Source organism: Vulpes vulpes, chromosome 7 (genome assembly GCF_048418805.1).
Source record: "Vulpes vulpes isolate BD-2025 chromosome 7, VulVul3, whole genome shotgun sequence".
Taxonomy (NCBI): Eukaryota; Metazoa; Chordata; class Mammalia; order Carnivora; family Canidae; genus Vulpes; species Vulpes vulpes.
The window spans coordinates 85,586,882-85,608,416 of NC_132786.1; the positions used below are offsets into that span (position 1 = coordinate 85,586,882).

General features: G+C 34.5%; 1 protein-coding gene across 38 annotated transcripts in view; it reads left to right on the forward strand.

Annotated features, from left to right (window-relative positions):
- PPP1R9A (protein phosphatase 1 regulatory subunit 9A) overlaps positions 1–21,535 on the forward strand; it is a 312,437-nt gene that overhangs the window by 205,276 nt on the left and 85,626 nt on the right. For 16 of the 38 annotated variants that reach the window (XM_072764309.1, XM_072764313.1, XM_072764315.1 and 13 more), the window contains one exon: positions 4,819–4,954. In XM_072764309.1, the coding sequence (XP_072620410.1) occupies positions 4,819–4,954 (136 nt within the window). Of the gene's footprint in view, positions 1–4,818; positions 4,955–8,764; positions 8,828–9,833; positions 9,900–21,535 lie in introns of all 38 variants that reach the window. The other 22 variants (XM_072764294.1, XM_072764292.1, XM_072764321.1 and 19 more) reach the window with 3 other exon arrangements.

Genomic DNA, 21,535 nt, shown 5'->3' on the forward strand with positions numbered 1-21,535 from the left:
TGTAATTGAAATGATAACCTTACTTTAAATCTTGCATTTTCTGCTCATTTCAACATGTGCCAGATTGTGCACATATTGTTATAGGAGTCCTTTTATAAAGACATCTTAAAAATGGACCAAACATTTAAGAACATATAGAAACGTAATGTGAATCTTACACATTTTCCAAATGGGAGATTTTTATCACTTTCATCATCATAGTAATAGTGCCTAATGTCCTTTCCCATCTATGCCACATTTTATTCTTTTATCACTCCTTTAGACACATGAAGTAGGTACCAATTTTCACATGAGGACAATAAGGCGTGGAGAATAGTTTAGTTCCACTTGTGCTTTTCCTCTGAACCATACTTACCAGGATGACATTCTTCTAATGCACATATGAACTATAAATTACACTGGATTACAAGGCTTTAGAGATATGTGTAGCTAGGTGCTATAACGCTGCCCCAAACAGCTGCCTGAATGAAGAGATGTGTACTTTAACAAAACACTTTAAAAAATATATTTCATGAGATGGGTTGTCTATTTTATATACAATTAGAAATCACTTTTATTTCTTAAGACTGTACAGTGATTTTGAATACAAACTCATATTGGAGAAATAGTGAATAATGTTAAATTGTAGGGACAAATTCAGAAAGCCACACTGTGATTTGAGCAACTAGGCCTTCATGATTTAAAATGTTGGTTTCTTATGCGATGTGGAACAATTCTTATTTCCTCTGAAATTTCAATTACACATTGATTTGTTCCTTTTAGTTTTAGCATCACGAATAACTCTGGTTTGGAATTGGAAATCATGTTTTGAGGGCAGGAAGAAGCTTGCATGTCCTATTGGAATTCTAGTTTATTATATGATTATATACTTTATTAGTATATGATATACCATAATATTCTAATTTGTGTCTTAGAAATAATTTTCTGCTTAAAAATTTCTCACAAGTTCTTCTTAAGACTCCTTCATTCACATTTAGAGCCATTAGCAGTGGTTCTAACTTGTTGGCAAGTGAACAAAATCTTATCTTTTTCACCCCCTGAATTGTGTTCAGAGTAATTTTAAACGTTTGCTTTGCAGAAGAAATAAACTTCTCCATTCTTAGGGAAAACTGTTCAACTAAAAGATCTGACAATATAATTCTCAAATGAGTTTAAAGAATTTATGGCTTAAATGAATGTAATTCTAATTTATCTTTTACTTTGAGCTTGGCTGCTGTCTTCAATTAATAGCATTTAATACATTAATTGCTTCCTTCAAACTCCTCCGTCAGCTTTATAGTATGTGATACTCCCTCAAACCCCACTCTGTTATGCATTTGAAGAAACATAAAAGATGAATCTAGATTTTCTTAAATCTATCATTCTAGGATATGAGCTTCTTTAATTGCTTAATGTTTATATTCCTAGACATCACTTCTGACTTTCAGACTGCTAACCAAAAATAGAATGAATTCTAGATAGTCATTTTATGTCTAGATTAGTTGGACATGCTAAAGACTTTATGTATCTTCCATCATAGAAACCAAATGTCTCCAAGTGAAATAAACAAACAGGTAGGAAAAGAAAAATAAAAATGTCTTCATAGGGAATATGATCTTACATATAGAAAAATTCTAAGGAATCTATAAAGCCTACTATGATTAATAAATGAATTTAGCAAGGTCAAAAATACAAGGCCAGTATTCAAAAATCAATTATATTTCTATATTCTAGCAACAAACCATTAAAAAAAATTTAAAAATCAGTACCATTTACAGTAACTTGAAAAAACATGAAATAGATATAAATTTAACAAAGTGTAGCTACAACTTTGCACTGAACATTGTAGTGTATTACTGAAAGAAAGTAGAATCTAAATAAATGCAGAGATGCACCATGTTCATGGATCACCTCAATATTATGATGTCAGTTTTCCACAAATGGATCTATAGATTCAAAGCAATCCCAAATCAAACATCAGTGGGATTTTAAAAGAAATTGATGACCTGATTATAAAATGTATATGAAAAAGTAGATAACTTTGAATAGTTAAAATAGTTTTGGAAAAGATATACAGAATGGAAAACTTCACACCACCTAGTTTCAAAAGTGATTTTATGGTAATCAAGCCAGTGTGGTATGAGGATAGATATATAAATGGAAGAGATTGGAAAAGTCCAAAAATCAGCCCAGAAGTACATAGTATCAACTGATTTTCAACAAGTGTGCTGAGGTAATTCAGTGGCAGTAATGAATAGTCTTTTAAATAAATGGGGTGGAAACAACTGGCCATACATGTGGAAAATAATGAAACTCCATCCTTACCAAACATTGTGCATGAAAATTAATTTGAAAGTTACTATAGACCTAATATAAATCAAAACATTAACACTTCAAGAAGAAAAATAGGAGAAATCTTAGCAATCTTAAGTGAGGCAGAGATTTCTTAGATAGGAAAGAAAAGGTATAAAGCTTTTAAAAAGTGGTAAGTTGGACTTCCTTGCAAGACACAATTAAGAAAATTGAGAGGTAAACCACAGACTGGGAAAGGATAATAAATCAAACAGAGATACACACGCACTATTTGAATATATGTATCTATGTGTATTTATTATATACAGTGTACATAAAGATATGCATCCAGAATATATAAAGAACTATTCTAGAACAATAATAAAAAGTCAGACAATCCAGTTTTTTAATTGGTGAAAGATTTGAAAAGGTATTTCACTGAAAAATATTTGTGAATGTTCAATAAGTGCTTGCAAAGATACTTAATGTCATTGGTCATCAAAACATTGGAAATTAAAACCATTATAACCATTCAATAGAATGGCTATAACCATTCAATAGAATGGTTAAAATTTTAAAAGACAGTACCAAGTATTGGTTAGAATGTAAAGCAACTGTAATTCTCCTGCATTGCTAGTAGTAATACAAAATGGTACCCTCTGAAAAATAATTTGGCAATTTCTTTAAAAGTTGAACATACATTGCCACACATTATCAATTCCACTATTAGTTATTTGTCTACAGGAAATTAAAATGTATGCCCCCACAAAGACTTGCACAAAAATGTTTATAGTAACTTTGATCATAAAATCCAAAATCAAACTCAAATACCCACCAGTAGAAGAATAGATAGACCAAATGTAGCACATCCAATACAATGAAATACTATTCAGTAATAAAAATAAATGAATTACTAATACTTGCATCAGCATGGATAAGTCTCCAAAACATTATAGTGAGCCAAAAAAGTCAGACACTCTATGATTACATTTATATGAAACTCTAGTGAAAACAAATATAATATGGGCCCAGGGTGAAGGTGATTTTACTAGAAAGGGAAATTGTATATTTTAGGTTGATGAAAATGTTCTGTAACTTTATTGAAGTGATTACAGGTTACCTTTGTGAAACTTATCAAACTGTGCGATTAAAATAGATATACTTTATTATGTGTAAATTATACCTGAATAAGGATGAAAATTACAGAATTTGCAAATTCTACTTATACTTGATTCCCAGAGGAAAATAAATGATAAATGAACACCCAAGCGTAAGTACAAAGTGTTGTTTGGAACTACATAAAAATATTGCTACAGAGACAATTAATTACTAGCACGTAAGTATAAAATTTTTGACTTTCAGTGATTTTGTACAGAGAATGGTGGTATATTTCATTTAAACTTATAATCTAATACAGCAATGCATTATAATCAGAGAAAAAACATCAGTTAAGTATAGAAACAAGATTAAACGGAGAGTGACATCCAAAATACGAAATTAAATGATACATAGCAACTAAATAATTTTTGCCACTCATATTTTTAGAGAAATAATACCACGTATTAGTGTGAAAAGATGTTAAGAAGTGAAAATTTGTTGAGCAAGACACATAGTATTGATGAGGATGTATCATTAAGTGACCGCAGCTTGCCATAAATGAATGACTTCCCATGTTTTTACTTTATACTTTTTTAAACAGTAATTAATAATAAGATATTTCTTTTTGTCTCTTATTTTTTGAAACCACATCTCTCCTCATACCATCTTTTTCTCCAAAAGTGAAATCAAATTCATGACCTCTCCTTATTTTAGTTTTTCTTTTTAAAAACAAAAACAAGACCTATATTTGTTTCTCTTTTCTCCAAAGTTATAGTAACTTAGCAGAAGTTAATGCCTCTATTTATTTACCCACCTAAGGCATGCTATTCCCCAGAATAGTTTTGAAGCAGTTTCTGCATTGTAAGGAGGACAGTATTAGGGAAACAATTCTCAAGTTCAATTGTACAGGAAATTAGGAGTTTGCTTCCACTTTGTAGAGCATCAAAAATGTGTGAAGTACTGTAGAATGGATTACATCTTTTCTGTTTTCTCCCAAAGTAATACTTTTTTTTGAGAGAGAGAGAGTGGTGTACAAGTGGGGGGTTGAGGGCTATGGGGTGGCAAAAGTACAGCGAGAGAGAGGCTTTAAGCAGGCTCCATGCCCTTTGCTCACCAGAAGCAGGGCTGATCTCAGGTCCCTGAGGTCATGACCTGAGCTGAAATCAAGAGCCCAGATACTTAACCAAATGAGCCATCCAGGTGCCCCATTTTTTTTAAGTCATCCTTCACTTTTTCATTTTCTTTTCCTTGAGAGTATGTCTAAAATAACCTGTTTAGCTGCTCAGCTAATCTCCCCTTCCATCCAGGCATAACATTTAGAGTATAGATGTGATACTATTTTCTTGAGGTTTGATGGACCGTGATGAGCTGTCAAGCTTAGTTACTTTTCTTAGTACTCCTTTTTGCTGGAGAGTCCAACTATATTTGTCTCCTTTCACCTTCTTACAGATTTGTTATTGGGCGAGAAAAACCAGGACAAGTGAGTGAGGTTGCCCAGTTGATAAGCCAAACACTGGAACAAGAAAGGCGCCAGAGAGAGCTGCTGGAGCAGCACTATGCACAGTATGACGCCGACGATGACGAGGTAAGTCATGCTTGCAACAGTCCTTCCTACCTTTCTTCCCATGACGTTCCTACTTTACAAAACTCTCTTTACCGTGTAAAAGTATGATAGGTTCTTTGCAGTTTCTCAAGAAGAATGTGTCTACATTCAACCTCACAAAAGAAATATTACTTACATCTGTTATAAACTTATGAATCAAGGAATGGTATCCTCTTGACAGTGTGAAGACTTTGGGATCAAATAAGTCATGTTTTACCACGGTATTAAATTCACAGAAACAAAAAAGAGTAAAAACACCAAAATGCAAATAATAGGTGTCTTTTTTGTTGGAACTTGGTGATTTTCTCTCTGTTTTATATTTTTTTTTAATTTCTCCCTCAATTTTCTATAGTAAATGCTTTTTGAAAAAAATTAGTAAACATTCTGATTGAAAAAACACACTCATACATACACAAACACATAGAAAAGTACTAAAAATTGCTGGGTGTTTTCAGGTTTCTTTTTTCCAGGAAGAGAAAGTTCTTTGGATCTGCTCACTGTGATTTGTGCTAACATAATGCAGAACAAAGCTTTCCACCAGCACATATTCCATAGAGTAGATACATATTGGAATAATTTTGCATCCTGCTCTCTGTAGAAGATCAAGTAAATGAGTAGAAGCTAACCCCCAAGTGAAAATGGCTCTCCAGAATCCTTGTGTGTTGTAATGTAATACAGATGCTAGTCTATTTCTAATGTAAATGCCAAATGTACGTTGATATAATGGGACAACATGCTTTATTATAAACATGTTTAAACATGCATGTGTTTCATATTGGCATGTCAAAATATCTATCAATAATTTAATCAGATATTTCATACTCCATAAACATAGTAAATATTCAGGTAAAACATACATTATTTATACCAGCTGATATAAGGACAGTACAACTTCATATGGTCAATCTCTACTCATCTAAATATATTCTTTTTCCAGAGCTTTCTGGGTTTTTTTGTTTGTTTTTGGTTTCTAGCCAGGACATAGTGAAGATTAATAAACAGACATTGAAGTATTTTCATGTATTTTTAGTCTGGAATGTTTTAACCCAAACATGTTAATTTTTTATGTGTTAGTAGTTTAATGTAGTTTATTCTCTATTTATTAGACAACTAAAAATAGTGCATCAACTAACTTTTGATCAGAGAATAAATATTACAGAGTCTTCAGGTGAATGAATTAGTCTCTTAGAATTCTGTTTAGTTGATTTAATTTTTTACTTGCAGAAACCATTTGAAATAACTAGTATTTTTTTTTATTATACTGAGACATAAGGTATGAAAATGTTACCTTGGATTTAGAAATCAAAAACAGTTTCCTCAAGTATTTACATTTTTGTCTTAGTCTTCAGTTCTCTGTGCTAGTGTTTTGTGTTTTATCAGACACTGATTTGCTTTGGCTGCATGCCTATTTTTAGGATATTAGAATCGCTCTCTGCAGGTTTGGTTTTTACCTGCTTGCTCTGCTAGAAAGAATTTGGATGTGAGATTCAGGGGAGTTCGGGTGACATCAAGTGGTGGAAAGCGAGGAAGCCAAACTTGACAGTCTGTGGGCCTCAGTCTCTTTGGCTTTAAGAGACTGGACTAAATTTCTGAATTCTCACTAGCTTTTAATATGCTGTGAGTGTGTGAAACAGAACATCAAGTCTAGCCAGGAAAGAGGGAAAATAAGATAGTTCTTAAAGCTCTCCAAGTGAAAATTTTAGATCACCTGCTACATACTACATACTTCTTCCAATTATTTTGAGGAATTGGTCACATTCAGTCCCAAAAGTTTTCAGCTCAAGCCTCTAAAGCTTTTTGTTTGTTTGATGTAAGATTTTCTCTAATTTAGTAATTTAATTAAATGAAAAATGAGTTTCTGTTATTCAACTTTTATACCTAGGAGTATATCATATGAATTTTTTTGTTTGCCTAGTTTTTATAAGAAAAGCAGAGTTGATTGTCACCTGAGCAGATATTTTTGGGACTAGAAAGGTAAATAAATATTCAGTGCCTGGCACTTTGCAAGGCGAATTTCCCTACATGATTTCATGTAATCTTTACAGCACACAGAAGAGATTTTTTTTTCTAGAAATGAAGCAAACGAGGCTTTTTCTAGTCATATAGCTAGTAGTTGGCAGATTTATAATGGGAAAAAGGTCTTCCTGTCTCCAAAGTTGGGACTCTTTACAACACATTGCTGTTCTTGAATGGAGTGGACTAATAGGTCTGTCTTTGTTCAGGCACCCACAGAATAACTGGGTGACAAGAGATGTTGGAAAGAGGATTCCTGTTTTGGGTGATGGACTTTCTTGTAATACTTAGGTTCTATGATTCTTCATTCTGTATTTCTAATAATAGGGGAATTAAATACATGGAGAATTATTTTATTCTAGGCAAATAATCCATAAGTATCCTATGAAGATAGGGCTTAAAGGGAAAAATAACTGAGTATATGATTTTTTTTAAATTAAACTTTAGGTTAAACTTTTTCTTCATCTTCAAGTTGTAGAAATAGAAATCAGATGCTTGCTACTATGTTATTCCAAGTAACATTCACTTTACTGGAAAGGTCAAGGAGCCTTTTTCTTTTTTCTCTTTCATGCTCCTCTCTGACTTGTATTTCTCTCCCTTTCTTGTGTGTTGGCAAAACATGCTCAGCTAAAACCAACTGTTAATATTCTGTGCATAGGAGAGATGAAAGCTGTACAAATAATGAAAATTCACTCTTGTATAAACACTTTACTTACTTGATATAAATTCTTTTTTTTACTCTGCTACCAAATAATTGTTAAATCAATTTGAGTGGTATGTCCTGTTTTTTATCTACTCTATTTCTCTCTGTTAATGAAAAGTAAAAGGATGAGAAGAACCAGTAACCATTGGTTATCCAATGGGTAAATGACCTTGAATAACTGAGTTAATTTTATATGTAGTTGAACAATGTGTTGATTTATGTATCTTTATTAATCCTGAATTGTGTAATCAATCATTTGGCTTCTCAGTTTTCTTATCATTTATGGAATCATCTTGTAATTTCAAGGTTAGAATCATTTTTATTTCACAGTATCCCCTGTGACATTCCCTGGGCCAGCTAGGAAAACCTCTAATTAAATGCAGAACAACTGAGTTCATCCAACTAATTTCTAGAGCCAGCGCTTAGATCAGTATTGTCTACTGAAGGATAGATAGCTTCTGGTTTTGGTCAAATCATCCAAGGTTGATTCTAACTTGGAACTTGTCACATTGACAGAGGGGAGTTGCTTGCTTGAATCGCCTTTGGGGAAAACATTGCAACGTGAGAAATATATCCTGAAATTGTAAAAGTACAGTAGTTCTCTATCAAAACCATATTTAGGATTAAGAAGACCTTATCATGTATTGTATATGCTTACATATACCTGTTTTAATGCTTTAGGAAACTGTAAGTTGTACTCCAATAAAATTTAAAATATATAGATAACCCCCAAACTTTAACCCCCAAATGTCTACATTTTGTTTTTTTCCCCTCAAATATTTAAATTAGAGGAGTTTACAATAAGCAAACAGCCAAATGAATTTTAATTTACATTCCTGTTTCTGTTTACTCTCTGTTACACATTGTGATTTAAAAAAAGTTAAAAGGGCTCTGCCCAAAGGCTAAAGATAAGGGGGAGAATCCTGTATGAAGAGAAAAATTAAATCTGAGCAATTGAAACATTTAAAATGTAGATCTGAATATATCAGTAATTAGCAATTGCGTTTCTGGGTAACAGAATTATTGTTCATTTCTTTTTTTTTTTTCTTTCTTTCTTCTTTGAAACAATCTGGAAGGTAACGATGGAGGATTTCAATAAGCCCCTCACACAGTCAGCACTATCTCACGAAATTCTGGGGGTATGGTAAATTTTTCAACTAGATTTTAATTTTCAATAACAAATTTAATCTGTCATACTCCACAACTATCAATGTTTGACCTTTTAGTGGTGGGATGTTGTAATTTTGGTATATGCTTTGTGTAGCATGAGTCATGTGTGTAAATTCTGAGCACATGTTTCTATCAAAGATCATTATGCAATGTGAAATACAGTGGGCTCAGACTAGAAGTGAAGTATGAAATGGTACTATACCACTTTTTTGAATTAGAAAATGCATACAATCCTTCACACTAAAATAAACTGTTTTACATGCACTTTGAAATTATAGGATTATTTTGGCTTGCTTCTTTAAATATGCTTTTAAAATATGATAATTATTACATTTTAAAGTCCTAGATTATATGGTATTTCAAAGTCTCTTCAGGCACTAGTTTCTAGCAAGGTTAATCATCACTCTAGAAACTGAGGCCCCTTCTCTTAAAACATAATTTAATCTCACTTTTGTAATTTTTTTTTCATTACTGTAAATTAATATAATTATAACTATATCATGAGAACATTAGTTTTTAGAATCTTTTAAAGTATTGCATACAATTTAGAGCAGCTACCTACATGGATATGCATTCTTATGGCTTGTGTTAACATGTAATAATTAGAGTCAGAAATATAATGGAGCTGTGGTTTGCATAAGTGTTAAATGGTTTATGAGAATATAATTTTTAGGCGAAAAGCATTAAAGGGATCACATTAAATTTGACTCATGGTGTTTGCTGTTCCTGGTTGGAAACAGCTTGTGTTGTATGAACAAGAGATTGCAATTATTATGGATGGCCTTTTAATAATGTAAATTGACTTTATACTGTTCATAATGTTGAGAAACTAAGAGTGGGAGGCATTCTCTTAGTTCTCAAACGTGTGTGTTATAGCAGGCACCAGAACTTCAGTGTTTTTTCTACCGTTTATCATTAGGCTGCTCTCTTTAATGGGGAAAAGCCATCTTTAATTTTTGTTGTCAACCATTTTAGAGCACTGTGGCTGAATTGCAAGGAGTGTCTGGCAACAGCAATAACAATAACAACTATTTCCTTAAGGTTTGTTTTTTTGGTGGAAATTAATGCTTATCTGCACCTTTCTGCTTCATGTGTGAAATTAAATACTCTGTGTGTCTCATTAACTAGCTTTGCACTCGGAAGAACTCTAGAGCTGTATGTATTGTATGTTGAATAATAGTTGGAAAATCATCACTTGAAAATAGTATTTAATTCTGAAATATAGCACATAGTCTATAGTTGCAGGTTCTGTAAGTTGTACTCACTCTTCTAATGTTTAACCATGGATGTTGTTAACCCTTAACACTTTAAATATTTTGTGATTCATTTTAAAAGGGAAGGAAAAGATACCCGGCAACAAGGCTGTATGATGTATATACCATATAGCGTACACATTGTTTTTAAACCCAGTACTTTTTTTTTTAGAAAATAATCTTTTGATACAAATTTCTTCATTTTTCAAAATAAATACACATATCTTTAAATTATCATACTACTTATTTACATGACTTATGTGGTGGACATAGCAAAATGTCTAAAAACTATTATACTTCACATAATAAAATACTTGTCACTATCTTTAGCTGCCAGTAACAGAGGAGCTTAAAAATGGAAGTATATTTAAAATGGAAATTGGATTACGGTGATGAGAGGAGCCCGAAGAATAAGAGAAATATAAAACCTTTGAAACAACTTGTTTATAGACTCCAATTTGACTGGATTGTTAGCATCATTGAATTTAATTACATCCTTTAGTTTGTGATCCCAAAATCTACAGTACTGGTCATTGTCATTGAAACCCAGAATCAGAAGATGTTTGGAAAACCTTTAGTTGAAGCCTGTTTATCATGCTTGATCTAACCTAAGCATTGTTTATGTATACACACACAAGCACACACATTATCCTCTGGTGGTAGACATCCTCCTTAGAAATATTCTTGAAGGACCCTCCTTAGAAATATTCTTTGTATATAAAAACATTATTACTTATGATATTGAGCACAGACAGGAAGATGGATAGTGTCAAGGAAAGATAGAGGTTAGAAAAGAAACCTTTGCCCTAAATAATGTCATTTTTTAAACTCATTTTCTATATATTGTTTATCATAATGCAAGTGATTTCAGTGTTTTCATGTTATTTTCTTTCCAGTCACTACATTGTGATGGTATTTATTCATGAGTAAGGTATAAAATACTAAATAAACTCTACTAAATTCTCCTATGCCATTAAATTCCTTTGAGAATATAGCTTTGTATGTCTTAGAAATCACGCTAGAACAGTTCTATATTACAATGATGCATCACAGAGTTTGACTTGAGGGAAGTCACAGAAGTAAACACAAATGTCAGGATTTTTCCAACTTTGAGAACATTTACCAACTGTTGAATATAATTTTTTAGCAAAAAGTTATAAAAAGCAAGAAAGCTCAGTGAAGATGGACCTTATCAGCTTTACTTTCTAGTGGGCTACCGAGATCCTTTGGCTTCCCCATGCCTCTGCTCCTTTGGTCTTTTCTTCTTGGAGTACTGTTCCCTGAACCCATTCTTGGTTGCCCTCTATGCCCTTGAATCCTGTTCACTTTCAGGGCTCAGTTTAGGTTTCGTGTGTTTTCTCTACAAAGCCTTCTTGAACTTTCTCAGCTGAGCTAGGGACTCTTTTCTGTAAAGTCAATAATAGTACTACGTGTATCTCTCTATATCATCATTTACCCAAAAATATCCCCCACTAGTCTGTAATCTTTTCAAAGACAGGTTTAATAACTGGTTGATTTTTTAATACACACTGTCATGAGCACAGTACTGGGCAGATGAGAGGAAGCCAAGAAATTGAACTGAATTGAATCACTCAAAGGATGCTAAGATGAGAATTGGAAAGTAGAGTTAAATGAGAATAAAATTTAGTTAGAAACATAATCTAAGATAGTGAGAGAAGAGTGGCACAGAGTCATGGGTAAAAGGCATGGTAAGACAAGAGATTGAAGGTAGGGACCGAGAAATAATCTGTACTTGACCTTTGGCACTTTGGGATTGAGCACCTTTCCATGGGCTTTTGCTTCCACATCTTAATTGTTTTGAGAGAACATGAATTTGCAAGAAGACCCAATCTCTATCACACTGCACCAAAATTGTCTGAATGTAAAACCAGAAAAAAGTGAATATATATATTTCATTCTTTGAAAACCTTTGGATCTTAGAAATAGGAAGTTGGTGACTCATATTGACATGACTTCTTTTTAGTCATAACTGAATAAACGTGCCATAGAAACAGAATAGTTGAAGTGGCCTAAGTGATGTCAAGATCAATATTGCATAGATAGCCATCTTCTGCCCTATAGCTGTCAGCCATAGAAGTACATTTTCATCAGCAATAAGAACTAAATGGTGACCTGACCAAAGACCCCAATGTTCTAAAGCAGCCTTATTATGGAGGCTTAGAGGTCTGATAAAGATTCCATTTAAACTGATATTGATACTAATAAGGGTAGTGGTAAAAATTCTTAATGGATTTCTGGAATTCCAGTTCTAAAAGGGGCTTTACAGAAATACTTATTGACATAAAATTGACATAGAATAAAATGTGTAGATCTTAAGTAGATAACTTGATTTCTTTATCATTATATATACATTATTCAGATATTAAAGTTAACATTAATGAAGGATAACTTACATACAATAAAATGCACTAATTTTAAATGTATTAATTTGGGTAGACAGTTTCATGAATAACCACCACCACAGTCAAGGTACTGAACATTTTCATTACCTCAGATAGTTTCCTTACAGAACTTTGCAGTCGCTCCCAGCCCAAACCAAACCATTTAATCTATTTTCTTTTTTTTTTAAAGATTTTATTTATTTATTCATGAGAGTCACAGAGAGAGAGAGAGAGAGAGAGAGAGAGAGAGAGGCAGAGACACAGGCAGAGAGAGAAGCAGGTTCCATGCAGGGAGCCCGATATGGGACCCGATCCTGGGACTCCAGAATCACGCCCTGGGCAGTGAAAGGCAGGTGCTCAACAGCTAAGCCACCCAGGCGTCCCCATTTAATCTGTTTTTTGACACTATAGATTAATTTTGTCAATTCTAGAATGTCCTTTGAACAGAACCATAGAGTACATACTTTTTAATATCTGACTTCTTTCACTTTCATAATGTTACATTTATCCTAAGTGTTCTGTATATTATGATGAAACTGTAATTGGTATTGCTTTGAGTTACAGTAGACAAAGCCCAAGGCCCAAAGTGGAATGTCTAATTGGAGAACTCCATCATAAAGCTGAAGTCTCATGGGCTATACTACTCTGTAAGATGAAAATAAATCTTCCACTCCAAAGACCACATGAGAAATTGCCACTGTCAGACCTTGTTGCCGGGTGGAAGGGAAGAAAAAAATTTTTCTGAGACATTGTAATCACAGCAGCCTGAATTTATGGTACACTTCAAGAGAAAAAAGCATGTCCTTTCTTATGTCATTTATCTTTTTTTTTTTTAGATTGATTTATTTATTTTAGAGAGAGAGAGAAAGAATACAATGGAAGGGGCAGAAAGAGGGAGAGAGAAACTCAAGCAGACTCCACACTGAGCCTAATGCAGAGCTCAATCTCAGGATTCTGAGATCACAACCTGAGTAAAAACCAAGAGTCGGACACTTAACTAGGCCACTCAGGTGCTCAAAGCCATTCACCTGCAATCAAAGCGTAAAAGTTAAAGTTTCAAGAAAAATGAGCTTATAATTGCAAAGTAAGCTAGGGAACTAAATCACTATGAGTAACAAAAAGCAGAAGGAAGGTTCAGGGAGGAAGTGAGAAGGGACAGGAGAAAAAAAAGAAAAAGGAAAGAAAGATAAGGTCCCCGTTATTTTGTCAGTTATACCAAAATGGAACAAATATTTCCAGTCGTATGTAACTTTTTCCAGAAGACAAAAATGAAAGTGGTACAGCTCTAATACCAGGAATGCAGTAAAACCTTGAGAGTGTGAGATGTATGGGTTAATGAGGTATAATCTTGGTACCAAAACCAAATATTGATGCCGTAGAAGACTTATAGGCCCATCCTATTCATAAAAACAATGCAAAACAAACAAAAAAAAAGCCCTATACAAAATATTAACAAATCATATTCAAGAACATGTAAAAGAGATTTTATAGCCAAGTTGAGTTTAGCCTATAATTCAAGTATGGTTTAATATTTGAAAATCAGTCACTACTTGTTTTTGACATGCTGGAAGGCAAGAAGTAAAAGAAATAAATTGGAAAGGAAGAAATAAAAATTATTGCAGACAATGTGGTCATCAAACCTCAAATATACCTATACATTAATTATTAGAAATATTATAAGATTTTGGAAACTTTACTAGACACATAATTAATGGTTTTGTTTTTTTTTTTTTTTATGATAGTCAGAGAGAGAGAGGGGCAGAGACACAGGCAGAGGGAGAAGCAGGCTCCATGCACCGGGAGCCCGACGTGGGACTCGATCCTGGGTCTCCAGGATCGCGCCCTGGGCCAAAGGCAGGCGCCAAACCGCTGCGCCACCCAGGGATCCCTAGACACATAATTAATGTAAAAATAGCATCTATTTCAGTGTGTCTACAGAGAGAAAATATAATTTATAAATTTTAATTACTTCGGTAGAAGGCAAAATTTTGCTTAACAAAACATAGACAAGACCCTTATGGGAAAAAATTTTTATTGAAATTATTGAAGAAGACTTATATGAAAGGGAAAAGAAACTTTTTTTTTTTTTTTTTTTTTTTTTAGAAACTTTGTTTATGGGTTAGAAGACTCCGTAGTTTAATTGAGTCAGTTCTCTCCAAGTTGATTTATATATCCAATGCAATTTCAGTAAAAATAATTCTAATGAATTCAGAAATAGAATTCAGTAAGCTATCACTAAAGTCCATAGGAAATAACAATGCACCAGAAATAACTATGACATTTCACATGCTTTAAAAGAGAGATATTTATTATTAAACTGTAGAAATTTAGTCTCTGAAGCAAAGAAGGAGCAAGTTGGTCAGGAAGCCAAGAAGCAGCCCCTCATATAAATGAAAATTGGATTAGTGACACCAATAACATTCTAGGTGAGTTGAGAAATGTTAGGCTTTTCAGTGAAAGAAACATGGTGAAATTGCAACCCACATCTCAGTCTGTACCCAAAAGCTCATTCCAAGTGCACTCAGATGCAAAAAAAGAAGAACCCTAAAATTTAGAAGACACCATAGAAAAATACCTTTATGACCTCAGTGTAAGAAATGGTTTTGCTACATGAAACACCTAAGAAAGCAAAACCATAAAGGATAGTATTGAGAAAATCGACTACATTAAAAATTAAGAACGTCTGTTCATCTGAAGAATACCTTTATGAAAGCAAAAAGGCAAACCAGAAGCTGGAAGAAAATATTTGAAAAAGAAATAACTGGGATGCCTGGGTGGCTCAGTGGTTGAGTGTCTGTTCCTTTGGCTCAGGTCCTGATCCCAGGGTCCAGGATTGAGTTCCGTGTCAGGCTCCCTACAGGGAGCCTGCTTCTCCCTCTGCCTATGTCTCTGCCTCTCTGTCTCTCATGAGTAAATAAAATAAAATCTTTTTAAAAAGAAAAAGAAATAACCGAAAGAGGATTATATAAAAAGTACTTCTATTAGCCAATATGAAAAGAATATAAAGAGGGCCATTGGCTTTAATGCTCATGTCATAGAAGAGGAACCTCCGTGACTGATGAACATATGAAAAGATGCCCAAATATATTAGCAATCAGGTTGTGAAAATTAAAAACTAAAACGAAATACCATTTGATATTTACCAAATTGATTTGAATTGGATATTTTAAATTTTGGTGAGGATGTAGAGTAAAAGGATCTATTATTCTCTGCTCTTAGGATATATTAATTGGTCCATCTACTTTGAAAAACAATTTGATATGATCTAGTAAAGTCATCTCCACGGTTATATTCTTTACTAAACAGTTAGTAAACCTCTTATATACATGAGCCATAAGATATGTTGTGATATTTTTCTTGTAAATGAAAAAAATTTGACACAACTGATGTCTCTATCAACAAGAGAATGGGTAAATTTATTGTAGTGCATTCAGAGTGGAATAATATACAGTTGTTTTAGCAACCCACAACAAGTGGTGGAATCCCAGGAACATCCCATTTAAAAAAAAGAGAGGTTGGGCAGCCCTGTTGGCCCAGCAGTTTGGCGCTGCCTTTGGTCCGGGGTGTGGTCCTGAAGACCTGGGATCGAGTCCCATGTCCGGCTCCCTGCGTGGAGCCTGCTTCTACCTCTGCCTGTGTCTCTGCCTCTCTCTCTCTCTCTCTCTCTCTCTGTCATTAATAAATAAATAAAATCTTTAAATAAGACAAAAAAAGGCACAGGAGTATATAAGCAATATGATTCCACTCATATGAGTCTTAAAACCATTACAAATAAATGATACATTGTTTTGCTCTACATAAATATGATAGAACTAAAGTAAAACCAAAAATAATAAAATTCAGCAAGATTATTTTAAAGGGAAGCACCTGAAATCAAATCAGGAGCGCACACACAGAGGACTATTAAAATGTCGTAATACTCTCCTTTTCTTGAACTAGGTTGTTCATTAGTAGTTGGTTATATCATTATTCGCATAGTATCTATATGTTTTAAAAATACTCTTCCTGTCAACTCAATATTTAATGAACAAATTAAAATCTGCCATGTACAGTTCTTGTATTTAGCAGTTATATGGATAAAAAATTGGCAATTACCTAGTCTTGCTCTCCAAGACTGATGAAATGGCTTTCAGACTCTATGTCTCAAACTTGCCTCAATGTGACAATCGTATGGTACTTCTTTAAAGTTACAAATTTCTCCACCCAGCCTCAGACCTAATGAGACAGAATATGCATTGTATGAGGCCTAGGATTTGGGGAGTTTTGGGGAAGGAGTCAGACATGATCAGAGCTGGAGTTATTCAGCTTAAAGATGCCAGGAAAACTGACCTTTGAGTCCTGGTATTGCAGAGACTTTGTAAGAAAGAATTACTGCTGTGAACCATCAGATGGCCACGAGGAAAGGAGTAGAATTATTCTCCCTCAAAGGAAATTGTAATTTATCATTTTATTTATCATTATATTTATATTATATATTTATAATTATCTTTATATTTATCATTAATTCATAGATAATCCATAGAAATACCATCACTGATGTTTATATTGGTTTTACCTTTTTGTTTACTATAAATTCTATAGCTGTAACTTCAGGTTCTATCTGATGACCTGTTAGCATTTTTGCAGTCATGTGAGTCAATTTGTATATGTACACACCATATTTTCCAAGATTCAATTCATTGTATAATTATAGAATTATTAAAACAATAATAACATGTGCCACTTTGGCCCCCTATAGTTGTTCTCTTCTGCAGATTAAACATTCAGGGAAATACAAATCTCTTAGTCTCTTCCCACAGTTCTCCTGGCATCAGAATAAGTGCTTCATTGTTTCATTGGCAAGTAGAACGAAACTCAAGGAAGGCTGCCAATTTGAAATTGCAGTGTGACATTTGAATTACAGAGGTCTACTTTGGTCTGTTGACTGTTTAGTTCTGGATCTCAGTGGGAAAAATAAGGATCTTTAGTTCCCTTCTCATATAGAATATATTTATCAGGGACTTAAAGACAGTGGCATTTATGTCCTAGTGAGTAGGTAGCATTTGTTAAGAGGAATTGAATTAGGAATATTGAGTCATGGGAAAATGTAGTTCATACTTCCGAGAAGCTTGCTATTCTGTTTTGGAAACAATAAATATATGTGGTATAAATATATATGGTATATAAACAATAAATATATATGGTAAATATATATGGTAAAGAATTTAAAGCATTTTCAGGGCAACCCATCAAAAGGCCAAATAACCAGAGTGTGAAAGCATCATCACAACTAAGGACATACAAAATAAAAGTATGAATTTAGATTTGGGGTTTTGATTTTTTTTTTTGCAAGAATTTTTTGTTGTTTTTATTTGTTTGTTTTCTGTAACCTAGATATGGGTCAATATTGGTGTGTTCAAGAAATAGAAAGACCGGTTTACCTGCAGGCAAAATATGTGGAAAGGAATACTATTTGGACAGTCTTTGAAAAGGTAATTTGAAAAATATTGCAGGGACTTTAAAAATCAGCTGAGTTGCTAGACTTTTTCCCTATTAAAAATAATTAGGAAACAGTTCTCCATGAGGCTCTCAAATTTCTGAGGCACTGGCTGCCCTTTGTTCTGGGCTACAAGATGTTTGTGTAGTGAACAGTCTTGGAAGATAGAGATAGTCTTCCCCTCTGGAGCAAAGGTGGTAATGTTACCTGCTATAAAAGATGCAGGTTACCTAAGCTCTTGGGTCCCCTCTGGACAGGCCTGCTTGTGCAGGTATCACCTGGCCCTCTTCTCATCACTCTTTGGAAATTGGAGTTTAGGGAATCAACACAAAGATATGATAGCTTAAATCAACTAGTACAAAGACCCATTCTGGGTTAAAAGAATGTTCTGACCTTGTCACAGTCATAGAGAAACACACTGGCACCTACCGTGAAGGGAAGGAATTTGTAATTGGCATAATCAGAAGCCTGGTGGAACTTTAGTGAGTTTACTGTGGAGATAATGCTAGTTATCTCCAAGGCATATAATGCTAGTTTTAGAGAAGTAGCAACTGTTGGATGGTCTTTGACTCAACCTCTCCTACAGTTTATCATGCTAGCTGTAGTCATTCAGCAGCAAAACATCAGAAAGTTTTTTGTGGTGTGTCTTGTCTGCTACAAAGGAATATCGGCCCTGTCAGCGAGAATCCTTTGAGATAGACAAACTCCTGTGGGAAACCATTGATGAGTAGTAGGGTCCCAACTCCCCTACAGTGCCAATGAAAGTACCCTGCTAGAGAATGAGAAAGTGTCCTACATCAGTCTAGCTAAATTGCTACAGTTAGCCTTACCATCTTGGAAAACTTCCCCATCCTTTATGTTCTAATCAGTTCCTGTTTATGTTCTAATCAGTTCCTGTTGTGGGAGTCAAGCCAGTGGCTACTGGGTCAAAGACTCTCCAAAGCTAACTTGGTTGTGTCAGTAATGACAACACCTTATATATAGTGCCTTAGGTGGTAGATACTCGAAGTTTGATTAAAACACAGGTAACCACTGCACTTCTCAAAACTGAAAATAAATGCACTTTGTTACTGGTACAGGGCTGCCTTCTGCCTCTACACGCCTTGTGGCCACCTCTCTCTACTCTGAACTCAGCTGCTATGAGGAGGAAGGTGACTAGGGGTCAGGATGAGATCTCCTTTGTCCTCCAGAGAGACAAGATATTATAAGAACCCCTTAAGTACACTAGGGAACTTTGGGAGGGGAGGCACTCAACTTCATGGTGGTATGGATACTGGCTCACAAATCACCATGTCACCTGGTCATGTAGTGAGGAAAGATGCCCACATTCTACTGATGTGGTTTGGGCAGGGTTCACAGTGAGAAGGGAAGCAAAATGGCCTTTTGGAAGGAACGTTTGGGCAGATGCAACATAATACTGTTATGGCTTCACTGCTCAATGTGTAATGTTATTAATGTGATGATATACACCTGCCCTTCTTTGTTGCATTAGTGCCAGTGGAGAATCTGTCATTCAGGGATTGCCACATGTTAGGACAGTAATAGTAGGACGAGAAAGAAAACACTTTCCCTGTTTCTCCCATGTGGGTCAGCAGAAACAATATAGAATCCTAGAAAAAGAAGGAGAAATCACAGCTTATCTAAACACATAATGGCTGCCAGACTGCTTGGGCCATTTCCCAACATAACATAACTGCATGTCTGATGCAGCAACCAAAAAAAGAAGAAGAAAGGCAGCTATTAACTTTCTACTAAGTTCTTAATGGAACTTAAACTGAATGACCAGTGGAAGCTTTATGACTCGGTGGTCTAATATTCTGTTTGAGATGGGTCAACTTGAACTCACAGACCAATAAGGTTAAAAGGGCCCAACAAACCTTGCTTGTCAAATGGAAATGGTAACTATAAGAAAGCTACTACCAACCTGGCCCAGCAGCAGCATCTTAGATTTACATGAACAAGTAGCAGCTTTCCATTTTGTGAAAACTTTATCTGATATTCTACCTCTTGAAACAAGGCCACTGGCTCAGTGAGACTTTCAATTCATAAAGGTTTCCTTAAATGCCCGGGCTTGATTCACTGATGCGTCAGCTAAGCTATCCAAAGCTACTAGGCTTTCCAAACTCAACACCAGCTATACAGATGCCAAAATTACGTCGACATCTTGCTCACTGGGCATAACTCAAGGCCATTCCTATAGGTCTGAGCAGTACCCCCCTTGATGAACCTTGTTACTGACTCTTAAGCTGATGTAAGTGACTTAACTGTTTGGTCATCATTACTCATCAATTACTTGGTCAATTGCTTTCCTAAGTGAGAGTTGACTTATTTTTTATATGCATTGTGCGGGCAATTATTCTTAGGGTTGGACTCATTTAATTGGATGAGGTGGTACAAAATTTGTACTTTAGATTAATGTGATCAGGGACACCAGTCCTGGAAGGCATTCAGATCAACCTCAACTCACTGGCCAGGGTTGTTATAGGTGATAGAATTGTCTGAATCATAGATATTCTTCTTGTGGGCCAACACCAAGCCTGTGCAATCCCTGATTCTTGCCATATCTGAATTAATACCTTAGGCCAACTGGAATAAATAAACTTGAGGAGAAAGCTACCTGAATTTCTAAGGTAGACCTGATGGTTTACGGGATTTATGTAGCCAGTCACATCTGAAAGCCTGGGGAATATGGTTGATCTCAGTTACTGCAAGTTACTCATTCTGTTGCTTGGAGTTCATTTAATAGTCGTAATTATATGAAATAGACTAGGTCCTAGCCACTGGAGTCACACTGATGAGGGAAAGTCGTACTAATAGGAAAATTCACCAGAAGCCAAAATGGTATAGAAACAAGGGCAGATATCACTGGGAGACAGTTCCTCCATAGGTCTCTGACTTCTCTACAAGAGGCACTCATGCCTTTCTTTCAGATTACCTTTTTAATGATGTTTGTATAATGAACAGTCTTGGAAAATAGAGGAGTGTCTCTCTATAGGGCACATAACAGACTTGCTTATTACCCATTATAAAAAAAATATGAGTTCCTTCAGTTCAGAATTCCTTTTTTGGGGGGTTTATGGTTCATGTTTCTCAATGTAATTATAGTTAGAAACAACTATTTTAAGAGACTTTTTTCTAAGGAAGAAAGAAAATGAAACTATCTTTTAAAAAAACACTTGGTATTTGAATACTCACCAACCAATTCAATACAGTAAAATAGTTGGAATGGGGAAGGATTATAGAGGTTGAGATGGTTAGGATTATTCCTAGAAAATAAAATTTAAGAAATTGTAATTGAAAATTGCTTCAGTAATTGAATATTATAGATTATAGTACATGTAACTATTTCTCAGTTCTCTTTTTTATTTGAATATAGTTGGCACACAATGCTGCATTAGTTTCAGTTGTATGACACAGTGATATGACAAGTTTATACATATTGCTATGCTCACCACAAGTGTAACCACCATCTGCCACCATACAACATTATTACAGTACCAGTGACTATATTCCTTATTCTGTACCTCTTATTCCTGTGATTTATTC